The sequence below is a fragment of the Chiloscyllium plagiosum genome, unplaced genomic scaffold (assembly GCF_037043375.1).
Source record: "Chiloscyllium plagiosum isolate Xiang-an unplaced genomic scaffold, Cpla_swu_hap1 HiC_scaffold_53X, whole genome shotgun sequence".
NCBI classification, from domain to species: domain Eukaryota; kingdom Metazoa; phylum Chordata; class Chondrichthyes; order Orectolobiformes; family Hemiscylliidae; genus Chiloscyllium; species Chiloscyllium plagiosum.
Genome location: NW_028270191.1, coordinates 26,555,615 through 26,567,802, shown reverse-complemented (window position 1 = coordinate 26,567,802; position 12,188 = coordinate 26,555,615). Strand labels below are relative to the sequence as shown.

Here is a 12,188-nt window from a genome sequence, read left to right as displayed (position 1 = left end):
ATACGGGCACTAAATGGAAAACGTTCATACCTGCATGGAGAAAGGTTGCTGAGGAAATAATGAACAAATTTAAACAGGCCAGCTGAGGAGAATAATGCACGTCAAAGAGGGGTTAGTGTGTGTGATAATGAGGGAAACCCTAAGTCTTGGGAGGTGCTGAAGAGTCAGTGAGAGGATTATGATCTGAGTAAAGGAAAAATTCAGAAAGGATAGACAAAGTAAGGAATCAGAGTTGAAACACCAAGCTGAACGATCAAGTGGATATAAAGTGGAGGTACCTCCTGACATGTCTGGTCTGCCAATAATGTTTCAAAATAATGACACTGATGACCAGCTATGGTCACAATGCAGATTTCTGACCTCGTCAGGGACACCTATTCAGAACTCACAAAGCCATCTTCCTCCCCAAGAAATTGGCTATAATCAAATATGCTGCCTGCTGTGAACCAGCAGGCACTAAATCGATCACCTGCCCCAAAAACAACAGGATTACCAGACTTTGTCAATGTGCAGCGTTTACAGGGGGACGCCCCTGGATCACTCTGCGCTAAAAGGCTTCTGGATCACTCCAGTTGGCTAACTGTTTATACCTGATGCTTTGTTACCAATGCTAATAATACATGGAATATTTAATTTTACTCTGCTTTTATTGTCATTTTAAGTTTCAGTTCATAGACGTCAGTTTAAATTGCAGCTGTTTAAAAAACATTCGTACGTTGCTTTGTTTTGTTAAGTGATTACTCATTTCTGTTGTCTATAAGTTTACACAATACTATCAGCTATTGGTACTTGGTAACAAAAAAATTGAAATATTTGTGTACTGATTTCATATTCTAAGTAAAACATATTAATTCTATCAATTGTTTCCAACATTTTAGAATTAGAGATCTGTGTGTGTGTGTGTGTGAGATGACACAAGAACTTAATTAGTATAGTGCTTACTGTAATTTCAGACAGGACACAATGCAGTGTGTCCAGCAATGGGCTATCAGTTCCATTTGAATGACTCTCAGTTGGCAGGACTGTTTAAAGATTGACTAGTAGTTACAGCAGCAAAAAAAAACTAAACTGCAAGGAAAAATCTACATGTGACTACTGCTGGTAAAGTTGAAACTTTATTGCTGGAACAGCACAGCAGGTCAGGCAGCATCCAGGGAACAGGAGATTCGACGTTTCGGGCACAGGCCCTTCTTCAAGCCTTGCTTAAGTGATCAGGAAAGTAGAAGACTTGAAATTAAACTTTATTACAACTAAGCACAAAGTAAATAGTAACAGAAGTTATAGAAAAAAACTTAGTTAGGAATCAGGAACTGTGAAATACTTTTCCTGACAGCTTTCACATTAGCCAAGTATTAATTTGTTAAAGGAAAATAATTTTTGAATAACTTGAATGGGGTCCCCTGAGGGTTTGATTTTAGGACCACTGATCCTTGTTTATAATTGACCGAATTGTTTAGGCAGTACAATTTAGAAGTTGATGGATTGTATAAAACTTGATAATGTCATAAATAGTGAACAGAGTAACAGACTCCAAGGCGACTGAGAATGTTGAAATAGGCAGACACAATTTAGTGTCGTTAAATGTGTGACTGTCCTCATACTGATAACCACCTTGGCAAGGAAGGAATGAGAGAGGATAAGCAAAGATACTTTCAGCAGCTAACATCGTCTCTAGAGTTTCTCCATTCACAGGTAAAGCATGCCTTCGGACGACCGCCCACCCCTCCACAACCTGATCCAATGGATTCAATCATCTCCCCAGTCACGAGTACAAGAAGTGAAGAAGCTAACAACAGTGAAGAGGAGGTCCAAACGCTTTTGGTCAGTGGCCTTCCTATGGAGATTAAACCACGTGAGCTTTACCTTCTCCTTCGATCATTTAAGTGAGATGAAGGCTCACTGATCAAGCTAACATCAAAACAGCCAGTTGACTTTGTTACATTTAACAGCAGAGCAGGAGTAGAAGCAGCAAAGAATGCTGCACTCACCTAGCCTGCTGCTGCACACTCAGATGCACTGGTATCCTCCACCTGAAGCATCTCCGCAAAGATGGAAGTCTCAACAGTTTTGTTAAGTATTTAACTGCCCTTATCCAAGAATTCAGATTTCTCCGTGGAGGGATGCACAAGGACAGACTGGATTTTGTTTTCAGGTTGGAGTTTATTGAAGGTGTTTTTGGATAACTGGCTTGTTTCCACTCAACTTGGAGGGGGTGGAGTGGCCACTAAGGACTGTGGATTTAAGAACTTTACTGGTAAACACTTTTTTCCCATGGAGGAGGATCCTGGGGATCCTATCTACTGCACGGACTAGTAATTTTTGTTGTTATAATTATTGTATGTTGTGTGTCAATAACTTGCTTAAAATACTGGCTGTAAGATTCGTATGAATAAGTTGGTAGCACCTTTTAGGTGGTTATCATGGAATGATAAAAGGAGGAAATGAAATGTTAAGGGGTTAATTTGCTCTGCTGAGCTGTAAGAAATTGAATGCTCTAGACGTAGGGTGGTATGTTTCTCTGTCTTACAGGTACAATGTGATCAAATTTACATTGCCATCTCCGACTATTCAGAGTAAATTTACATTCTCATCTCCTATTCAGAAGCAATAAGAACACTGCAGTCAAAGTTCTGACCACACCCTGCAGTTACACCATTAAGGGATGATCTACATCATATTGTTTCTGGAAATAATCAAATCACTCCATTGTGTCACGAGTGGGATGTGACTATGGGGGAGTGGCTGGGGGCTGTCTTGTGGGCATTACTGATGGAGATGTAAAATTCTGTATTAAAGGGAGGACTGTTCCCTTGTTCAGAGAGATCTCTTGGCACAGCTTCACAAAGCCCTGCGAATAGGGTTAAGGGTTCCTCCACAGCTTGTACTTGCTTAATAAAGTTTGACTGTTCACAGACGTTGGCGTATTGCAGTTGCATCATGTGTGTAAGAATCTCAAGGAAAAGAACTTAACACAGGCAGTGTATTAGGATAGAATTAGGCTCCACTGTGATGTCTTCCACAGCCGAACAGTCTGCCAATGCTCACTCTAAACCTGCACATGTACAATGGCCACTGGGCAAAATATATGAGACACTACAATATTTAAAAGACATTTGGATATATACATGAATGGGAAAGGTTTGGAGGGACATAGGGCAGGAGCAGGCAGGCAGGAGTAATTTAGTTTGGGATTATGTTCAGCATGGACTGGTTGGACTGAATGGTCTGTTTCCATGCTGTATGACTCTGTGACTATGACCTGCTGTCAGCTATGGAACAAGACCTTAGCAGGGAGTCTATGGCCACTGGCCTGCTAAGTGGCTGGTCAAATGGAACATTGAACACAGAACATTACAGCGCAGTACAGGCCCTTTGGCCCTTGATGTTGCGCTGACCTGTGAAACCAATCTGAAGCCCATCTAACCTATTCCAATATCATCCATATGTTTAACCAATGACCATTTAAATGCCCTGAAGTGATGACAGGTCCACTACTGCTGCAGGCAGTACATTCCATGCCCTTACTACTCTCTGAGTAAAGACACTCCCTCTGACATCTGTCCTGTATCTATCACCCTTCAATTTAAAGCTATGTCCCCTTGTGCTAGCCATCACCATCCGAGGAAAAAAGCTTTCACTGTCCACCCTATCTAACCCTCTGTTCAGCTTGCATGCCTGTATTAAGTCACCTCTTAACCTTCTCTCTGACGAAAACAGCCTCAAGTCCTTCAGCCTTTCCTCATAAGACTTTCCTTCCATACCAGGCAACATCCTGGTAAATCTCCTCTGCACCCTTTCCAAAGCTTCCACATCCTTCCTGTAATGTGGTGACCAGAACTGTACGCAATACTCCAAGTGCAGCCGCACCAGAGTTTTGTACAGCTGCAGCATAACCTCATGGCTCTGAAACTCAATCCCTCTACTAATAAAAGTTAATACACCGTACGCCTTCTTAACAATCCTATCGACCTGGGTGGCAGGTTTCAGTGATCTATGGACATGGACAACGAGATCTCTCTGCTCATCCACATTACCAAGAATCTTACCATTAGCCCAGTACTCTATATTTCTGTTACTCCTTCCAAAGCAAATTACCTCACACTTTTCCACATGAAATTCCATTTGCTACCTCTCAGCCCTGCTCTGCAGCCAATTGTTGTCCCTCTGTAAGCTGCAACATCCTTCCACACTGTCCACAACTCCATAGGTTTTAGTGTCATCGGCAAATTTACTAACCCATCCTTCTACACCCTCATCCAGGTCATTTATAGAGGCTAGCAATTCTCTATTGTCATCATGGAAATCAGTGACAAGGGAAGGGATAGCGTTCAGTGTTTCTGTTGACTGCAGTACTTACATGTGAGGACTCAGCTCATACAGGTTACAGCTGCGGTACGCATTGATCTTCTCCAGGCTGTAGATTGGTAGCATCATATAGGGATTGATCGAAATAACCACACTCCCAATGTAAGTCTGAGAAAAAATATTAAACACCAAGAGTGTATCAGCATCCTAGTGATAGTACTCAAGATTGTCCTAGTTCAGCTTTTGAGCCCTGACCACATTAGTACACACTTCACTCAGGTCTGAGCACACTGCTACAACCCCATTCAGTGGCACCCATTGTACATTAGGTAATGTGTACATACTGTGGTGCTGGCTTAGAACCTGGATGCCAGGTTGCTGGGGTTGGATAGTGATGGTAGTGGCTCCAACTTTCTTTCCAGCACATGGTTGATCAAGAATCTCTCCCGCTCTCATCATCTGCTATTGGCATGTGTTGGAAGGACTTATAGGCAAACGACCAAGCTGTATGGCTGTGAGAGGAACACATCTTTCTTGGCCATCGGGTGGGACTCAAAGCTGGAGCTTCTCACTCAGGGGCAGGGATGTTACCCACAAGATCTCCTCTTTCTGCAGTGCCCAAATAAAATACCCGATCAAACTCACAGACCATTCTCTGCCATATAATGGATGAGGTATCACTAAGAATTTTTTGTCGTTCTGCTATAATGCACGTTTCATCAATGCAAATTCACTGTAATGCAATTGACAAATTGGGCACACTGTTTCTACAGCGCAAACTTTTAAAGCAGGTATTGGTTATAATGTGATTCTGCCCCCATTAGTTTAAATGGTGCTGCTACTACGCAACTTTCTTATCACACGGGATTGCACGAGAACAGAGATATCGTGTTATAGCAGAGCCAACTGTGCCTCAGTCTATCTCCCAATCAGTCCCAGCCACATCAGTCGTCAGTGCTGACAGAGTTGGCTGGGCATTCTCCCAACTGTTTAGGACAATACCTGAGGGAATCTTTGGCATGTATATTTACAAACTATTCACAATTTCTCCCTCCCTATCAGCTCCAAAATGTTCTCCCCTCTCTGTTCCTGTAAACATTGATTCCTGCTGGGAAACGGTTCCATAGGCACAGATTGCCCTCTGGTCACTTTCCTATTTGTCATTCCTTACTTGCATCAGTTAAGACAGAGAGGCTGAAAATTCCCTGTATTTTTGTCCTTTACTCAGGTGAAGGGTAAATGGGACTTATAGCCTCTCAAACCCACACTATTGTCAGTGGAATCATAGCCAGATTTTATCCTGTCCAGTGAAAGTCACTAGATAGCAATCAGGAGTTGAAATGATGACTGACCCTAACCCAGAAATCCTGCCGTCTCATCCATGGCCTGGCTGAGATTAGCTAACTCTGCACGGACTGGCCTTCCTGGGGTTCAGCGCCTCACCTGAACAGTACATTTATTAATTGTACAATACGAGACTCAACTTACTGTTACAGACATCATGAGGCTTTCTTCAATGTACTTACATAAATGTCATTGTTATTGAATCTTTTCTTGAGGTTAGAGAGTAAAGATTCATCAGTGAGGGGGTCTAACAGCACCATGTCACCCACCCCAACCATATTGTCCAGATAGGAAGACTTCTTCGCCATTGTTAGTTACTGCAAAGAATGAAACCAGCATTAAATTAATGAAACAATTTAGCAGTGCGAACACAATGAAACGGTTGATACTGCAGGCAGCTATGACCAGATATGAATGCAGACTGCGTCTTGTAGGGTTGCACAAGCTCTTTTCAAAGTCCAAAGTCTCTCTGTTACTAACACTGACAATAAATATTGCTGCCATTCACCTACATCACCTTTCACTTTCTGCATCACTGCTCTAAGGAATGGGAGCCATATTATGTGAGTGAATGGGGCATAGTGTTTTGAGGGTTTGTGGGGGGCAGCGCAATGTGCACCCTTCCAGGGTATGGTGCTAGATAAATGAAATGGAAGGGATTTTCTCTCCATTTCCATTGTTGTGGTCTCCCAGTGCAATGGCTGACCTGCATCCTCTGAGCTGACACAACCTCTGATTGAACAGGGAGGAGTCTGGATTTCTTCATCGTCTGATCAGAAGATACATAACTGAGCTGGTGAACACTGTGTGTCAAGAATGATGAGATTAAACGCAGAGCCCTCTCGTACCTTGTATCAAAAAACATTCTTATCAAGCTAAAAATTATCATGAGTCATGAAAAATAAAACTTTCAATGTTTCTGTTGACCCAACCAATTAAAAGGAAAGATCCTTCACTTGGTGAAAATGCAGGAAAATCATCTGAAATTTTCCCAATGATTATAAGTTTCGATCATCGATTAATATTGTATCCCTTTAATAACAGCCCAGGCTGTTTGCACACTTTGCCATTTTAAACATTTGTGAATTGAGTTCTTTTGTGTGATTTCTAATACACATTAATTTGTCTGCAATTCAGTGCTGTGATATTATAGCTACAAAGCTCGACCTTAATGCTAATCAATAACACTTTCATCTCTGGGCTTCATCCATTAGGAGCTTCTCCTGTAACAAAAAACATAGCAGCCTAGTACCGAACTGGTGCATCTATTGGGAGTCACAGAGAGAAGTAATTAGAATAAAGCGCTGATAAACAAATAGATCTCGAAAGGATTATGTGGATATATGCTCTTATACAGCGCTTCCCAAACTTTCTCCCACTGTAAAGCCATTTTGAGGCTTGAAAATTGGGGCAACTCCTCAGTGAGAGTGCGAGCACAGCTTTTGTTATTGGTGCGTAGTTCCATAGCAATCATAATGGCCTCAGATCTCATGACCCCAAAATTTCAGGTCTTAACTCCAACTTGGATCCCAACCATCACTTTGAAAAGCGCTGATTTAACACCTTCCACTTCTGGCTTTTGATTCAAGTGCAAACATATTGATTCAAGTGCAATCTACTTTCATTTACAGCCTGACGTCCATGCTTTAAGTGGCTGTAAATATTGGTACTACAAAGAATGATCAGGTCAGAGGTACACTGGCAATGGAATAAGGGAACACTTATACCAACTCCCAGGTTAACATCACAAGTCAGTAGGGTACCAATGGGCAGTTCACAGAATCATATAATGGTGCAGCACAGAAAGAGGCTATTCAGTTCAGTGTGACTGTGCCAGATCTTTGGAAAAGCTAGCCGGATAATTCCTCCCTCTCCTTCTCTTTCTTGATAGCCTTACAAGTATTTCTCTGCTAGTATTTATCCAATTTCCTTTTTAAAGGTTATTGCTCGGTCTGCTTCTTCTGTGTATCCTGCTTCCCCTTTGAGTGCATCTGTGGTCTTTGTCTCAACCATGCTCAGTAAAGGCAGCTTCCACAATCTCGCCACTCTCCAAAATATTCTAACCAGGCACTCCACAGAACTGCAACCCTCTTGTGCCTGGTACCATTCTGGTAAATCTCCTCTGCACCCCCTGCAGGGCCTTGACCATCCTTTCTTAAGTGCACTCCTTTTGCTCCAGGATCTGGGTTAAGCATTTTGCCAAAACATGGCTCCAAATCCTCCCTCTTGCCATAGTCCTGGCTCCAGGGGCAAACAGGACCCCTCCCTTTGTTACGTTCCAATGCTGCAGTCTCCTTACAGAATTCATTATCAGAACATTACACTGACCTTGCACGATTCCTCCTAAATTAAATGGAAGTAAGATAACAATTTGTCAGCTATGCATTAACATTCTGCTAGTTGTACGATAATGTTCATGATTATGATGATTGATCTTTGGAGTATCATATACTTATCTCAACTAAGGAGTGATATAAATGTTGGTATTCTGAGAAAGTGCTGACAGACTGTGAAGTAGACTGAGTAACACAGAGATAACGAAGTCCTGCTAGTTCCATCAATGCTAGTGGAAGCATCCTAACTCCTAAATGAGAGATGCTAAAGGTTAATGCATGTGTACAAGAATGTGGCACTGACATCTTGTGATTCCTGGGAATCGGCATTACAATGCCAGTAATAAATAGTACAATGATCAGTCTTGAAAATAGTCCACATTACAGAAGAGGAAGTGCTGGAGGTCTTAAAAAACATAAACGTGGATAAATCTCCAGGATCTAATCTAGTGCGTCCCAGGATGTTGTGGGAAGTTTGGGAAGAAATTGCAGGGCCACTAGCAGAGATATTTGTATCATCTATAGCCACAGAAGAGGTGCTGGAGGACTGGAGGGTGGCTAATGTTGTGCCTTTATTTTACAAAGGTGGTAAGGAGAAGCTTGGGAACTATAGACCGGTGAGCCCGACATTGGTGGTGGGTAAGTTGTTGGAGGGAATCCTGAGGGACAGGATCTACATGTATTTGGAAAGAGGCAACGGATGATAAGGGATAGTCAGCTTGATTTTGTGCGTGGGAAATTGTGATTGGGTTTTTGTGAGGACGTAACTAAAAAGATCAATGAGAGCAGAATGGCAGGTGTTGTCAGCGTTTGACAACACCTGCCATTCCGCAAGGTAGATTAATCAGTAACGTTAGATCACATGGGATTCAGGGAGAGCTGGCCAGTTGGATACAAATTGGCTTGATGGTAAGAGACAGAGGGTGGTGGTGGAGGGTTGTTTCTCAGACTGGAGGCCTGGGACCAATAGTGTTCCATAGGGATTGGTCCTGGCTCCACTTTTATTATCCATTTATTTAAATGATTTGGATTAGAATATAGGAGGTATGGTTTGTAAGTTTGCAAGAAAATGGAGGTTGTTGGGATAGTGGACAGGGAAGAAGGTTATTTAAGATTACAAAGGGATTTTGATCAATTAGACCAAAAGGCTGAGGAGTGGGAGATGGAGTTTAATTTGGATAAATTGCATTTTGGGAAAACAAACAAGAGCAGGACTTATATATTTAATGGGTAGCGTCCTGGATAGTGTTGTTAAACAGAGAGACCTAGGGGTTCAGGTACATAGTTCTTTGAAAGTTGCATAGTTCTTTGAAAGGGTGGTTAAGAAGGCATTTAGCGCACTTGCCTTCATTGCTCAGACCATTGAGTATAGGAGTTGGGGCATCAGGTTGAGGTTGTACAGGATGTTGGTCAGGCCATTTCTAGGGTACTGTGTTTAGTTCTGGTTGCCCTGCTATAGGAAGGGCATGATTAAATCAGAGAGGGTTGAGAAGAGATTTACCGGGATGTTGCCTGGACTGGAGGGCTTGAGTTATAAGGAGAGGCTGGGACTGTTTTCACTGGAGCACAGGAGGTTGGGGGGTGACCTTATAGAGGTTTATAAAATCATGAGGGCTATAGATAAGGTGAATAGCAAAGGTCTTTTCCTTAGGGTAAGGGAGTTCAAAACTAGGGGGGCATAACTAGAGAAAGTGGGAGATGCAGGTACAATTCCAACATTTAAAAAAACATTTGGATGGTTACATGATTAGGAAAGGTTTACAGGGATATGGGCCAAACACAGGAAAATAGGTCGAAGTTTAGTTTGGGAAATCTGGTTGGCGTGGATGGATCGGAGCGAAGGGTCTGTTCCCATTTTGTATGACTCTATCTAGTACATTGGTACAATTCATTGGAGACTGGAGGAGCAAAGACTTGCGATGCCTGGGGATAAAGGGAGAATGGGGATTAATTGCTTCGATCTTTCAAAGAATTAGCACTGACTCCGTGGGCCGAATGGACACTTGCTGTGCTGTACTATTCTGTGAGGTACCGGTCATCCTTTTGTTTTAATCGAGAGAGACGGCTGCATTGCGCAATTCTCAAAAATCTGCTCCAAACTTTGACAAATCTATCAAGACCATCATAGTTTTTTTTGTTGTTGTTAAGGCAAGTCGATCTGCTCCAATTGACCAAGTTAGATACTTGGGTCTCAGGGAAACTACACGTCGCCCAGTGTAAAAACAAAGGGTCTTGCCCACTGTGTAACGAAATCCCATTCAACAGAGAAGCAAAATCGATTTGGACTCAAAGCATCTTTTTTTAAAAAAAGGTTAACCAATATTCGAATTGACCAGCAAAGGAGTTTTGAATCCCACTATTTTAAGTATTCGGAATTAATTTCCTTACCTTGAATGCAATGTGTGTAATTCTGTCTGGCGTGTAGTGAGAAAGTTGTCTTGCCAAGCGGTGAGCGGTTTAAATATTTTCTCTCTCTCTCTCTCTGATTGTCTGTCCCCGGTTGGGTTTCAGACTCTCGCCTCCATCCTTCCTCTCTTTGCTGATGCTGGGGAAATGCTGCTCTCCCTTCAGCCCGGCTCCCTCTCCAAATCTTCAACGTCACTGCCTCCACCTGTCCTCCAGGAGCTGTATTTAAACTCAGACTAAAAATACACCGTCCAAAGGGCACTGACAGATATCATTAAACAACCTGTTCAGAGATGTTATGACACACCTCTGGAGCAGGTGGGGTGGGCTTGAACCCCTGGCTCAGAGGTGGGGACACTACTACTGCACCACAGGAGCCCCTGGCACTTGCTTGTAAGCTGATGGCATCATCAGGCAAGGAAGCATATTTAAGGATCTGGAAGGAATTCATTTGAAACCTTTGTGTCAATGGAGCAAATAGTGTCTCAGCACTTGGCTCAATTTCTTTTCTTAGCTTATCTGAGGCATGGTCAGCAAAGTTCTGTCAGGGGAAACACTGTAAGTCCCTACTGCTGGCAGTCCTCCAAATACTGCCCTCAGAAATACTCAACGGATAGATGTGTGGGAAGTTGCAATGTAGACTGCATTGATTACTCCTGGTGAGAAATTCTTCCTGACCCCAGTCCCTAATTCAGCATTCATCTATTCCTTTCTCTACTCCACACTCAGAACAACTTGCATTTATGTAGCACCTTCGGCTGAGGAAAACATCCCGAGGTGCTTCACAACAGCAATTATCAAACAAAACTTGGCAACAAAGCACTTCAGGAGATATTGGGTGACCCAAGGCTTGGTTGAAAACCAATTATAGTACTTCGAGAGAGAGGACTGTCCAGCACCGTAACACTTTCCCAGGATATCCACAGACACTATACAGCCAGTAAATAGATTGTGATGTGCAATCACTGCAGGCAATGCGTGCCTTGATCCCAAATGGACTAGTTCGAACATAGAACATAGAAAAGTACAGCACAGAACAGACCCTTTGGCCAATGATGTTGTGCTGAGCATTAATCCTAATGTAAAATAAAATAACTTAACCTACGCACCCCTCAATTCACTGCTGTCCATGTGCATGTCCAGCAGTCGCTTAAATGTCCCCAATGACTCTGCTTCCACCACCTCCGCTGCCAACGCATTCCATGCACTCACAACTCTCTGCATAAAGAACCTACCTCTGACGTCTCCTCTATACCTTTCTCCTAATATCTTAAAACTATGATCCCTCGTACCCATCAATCCTGCCCTGGGGAAAAGTCTCTGGCTATTGACTCTATCCATTCCTCTCATTATCTTGTATACCTCATTAATCTATTTTTGCTTGTGAGAGCAATGTTGGCCTGGGAGACCAGGGAACTCCCTGCTCTTTTCAAATGGTGCCATGAGATCTTTAACATCCACCTAAGTAGGTTGGCGCTTCTCTTCCTTGATCTTGTCAGTGCCCGTTTGTCCCTGAAGAGGTGGCAGGTAGTGCCCATCAATATGCTTCGGCCTTTTGCAACCAGTGGGCAAAGAAAAATCTTTATTATTTAGTTTTGAAAGTTCTCTTTGCTGAAGCTTCAGTGGATCAACTAACAAAAGACATAAAATTTGATGATATCCTAATTTCATTTTGTGCCAAGCTGCTTTTTGTTTAATTGGACAGCTCGTTAAACTATTCAGAGTAGACTCCCTCGAAAGGTTCACTGTTGGTGCTGTTTTATGTCAGAGAACATTAGGGCAATTCAGACTAGACTTTAA

The 12,188-nt window shown here is 42.6% G+C and overlaps 1 protein-coding gene across 2 annotated transcripts in view; it reads right to left on the bottom strand.

Moving 5' to 3' along the window:
- LOC122543207 (unconventional myosin-Ib-like) overlaps window positions 1-10,527 on the bottom strand; it is a 66,140-nt gene extending 55,613 nt beyond the window's left edge. For both annotated transcript variants that reach the window (XM_043681669.2, XM_043681670.2), the window contains exons 1-3: window positions 10,371-10,527; window positions 5,832-5,966; window positions 4,358-4,473 (exon numbers count right to left, since the gene is read on the bottom strand). In XM_043681669.2, the coding sequence (XP_043537604.1) occupies window positions 4,358-4,473; window positions 5,832-5,957 (242 nt within the window). In that variant the 5' untranslated portion in view covers window positions 5,958-5,966; window positions 10,371-10,527. The remainder of the gene's footprint in view (window positions 1-4,357; window positions 4,474-5,831; window positions 5,967-10,370) is intronic.
- Window positions 10,528-12,188: the final 1,661 nt, after the last annotated feature.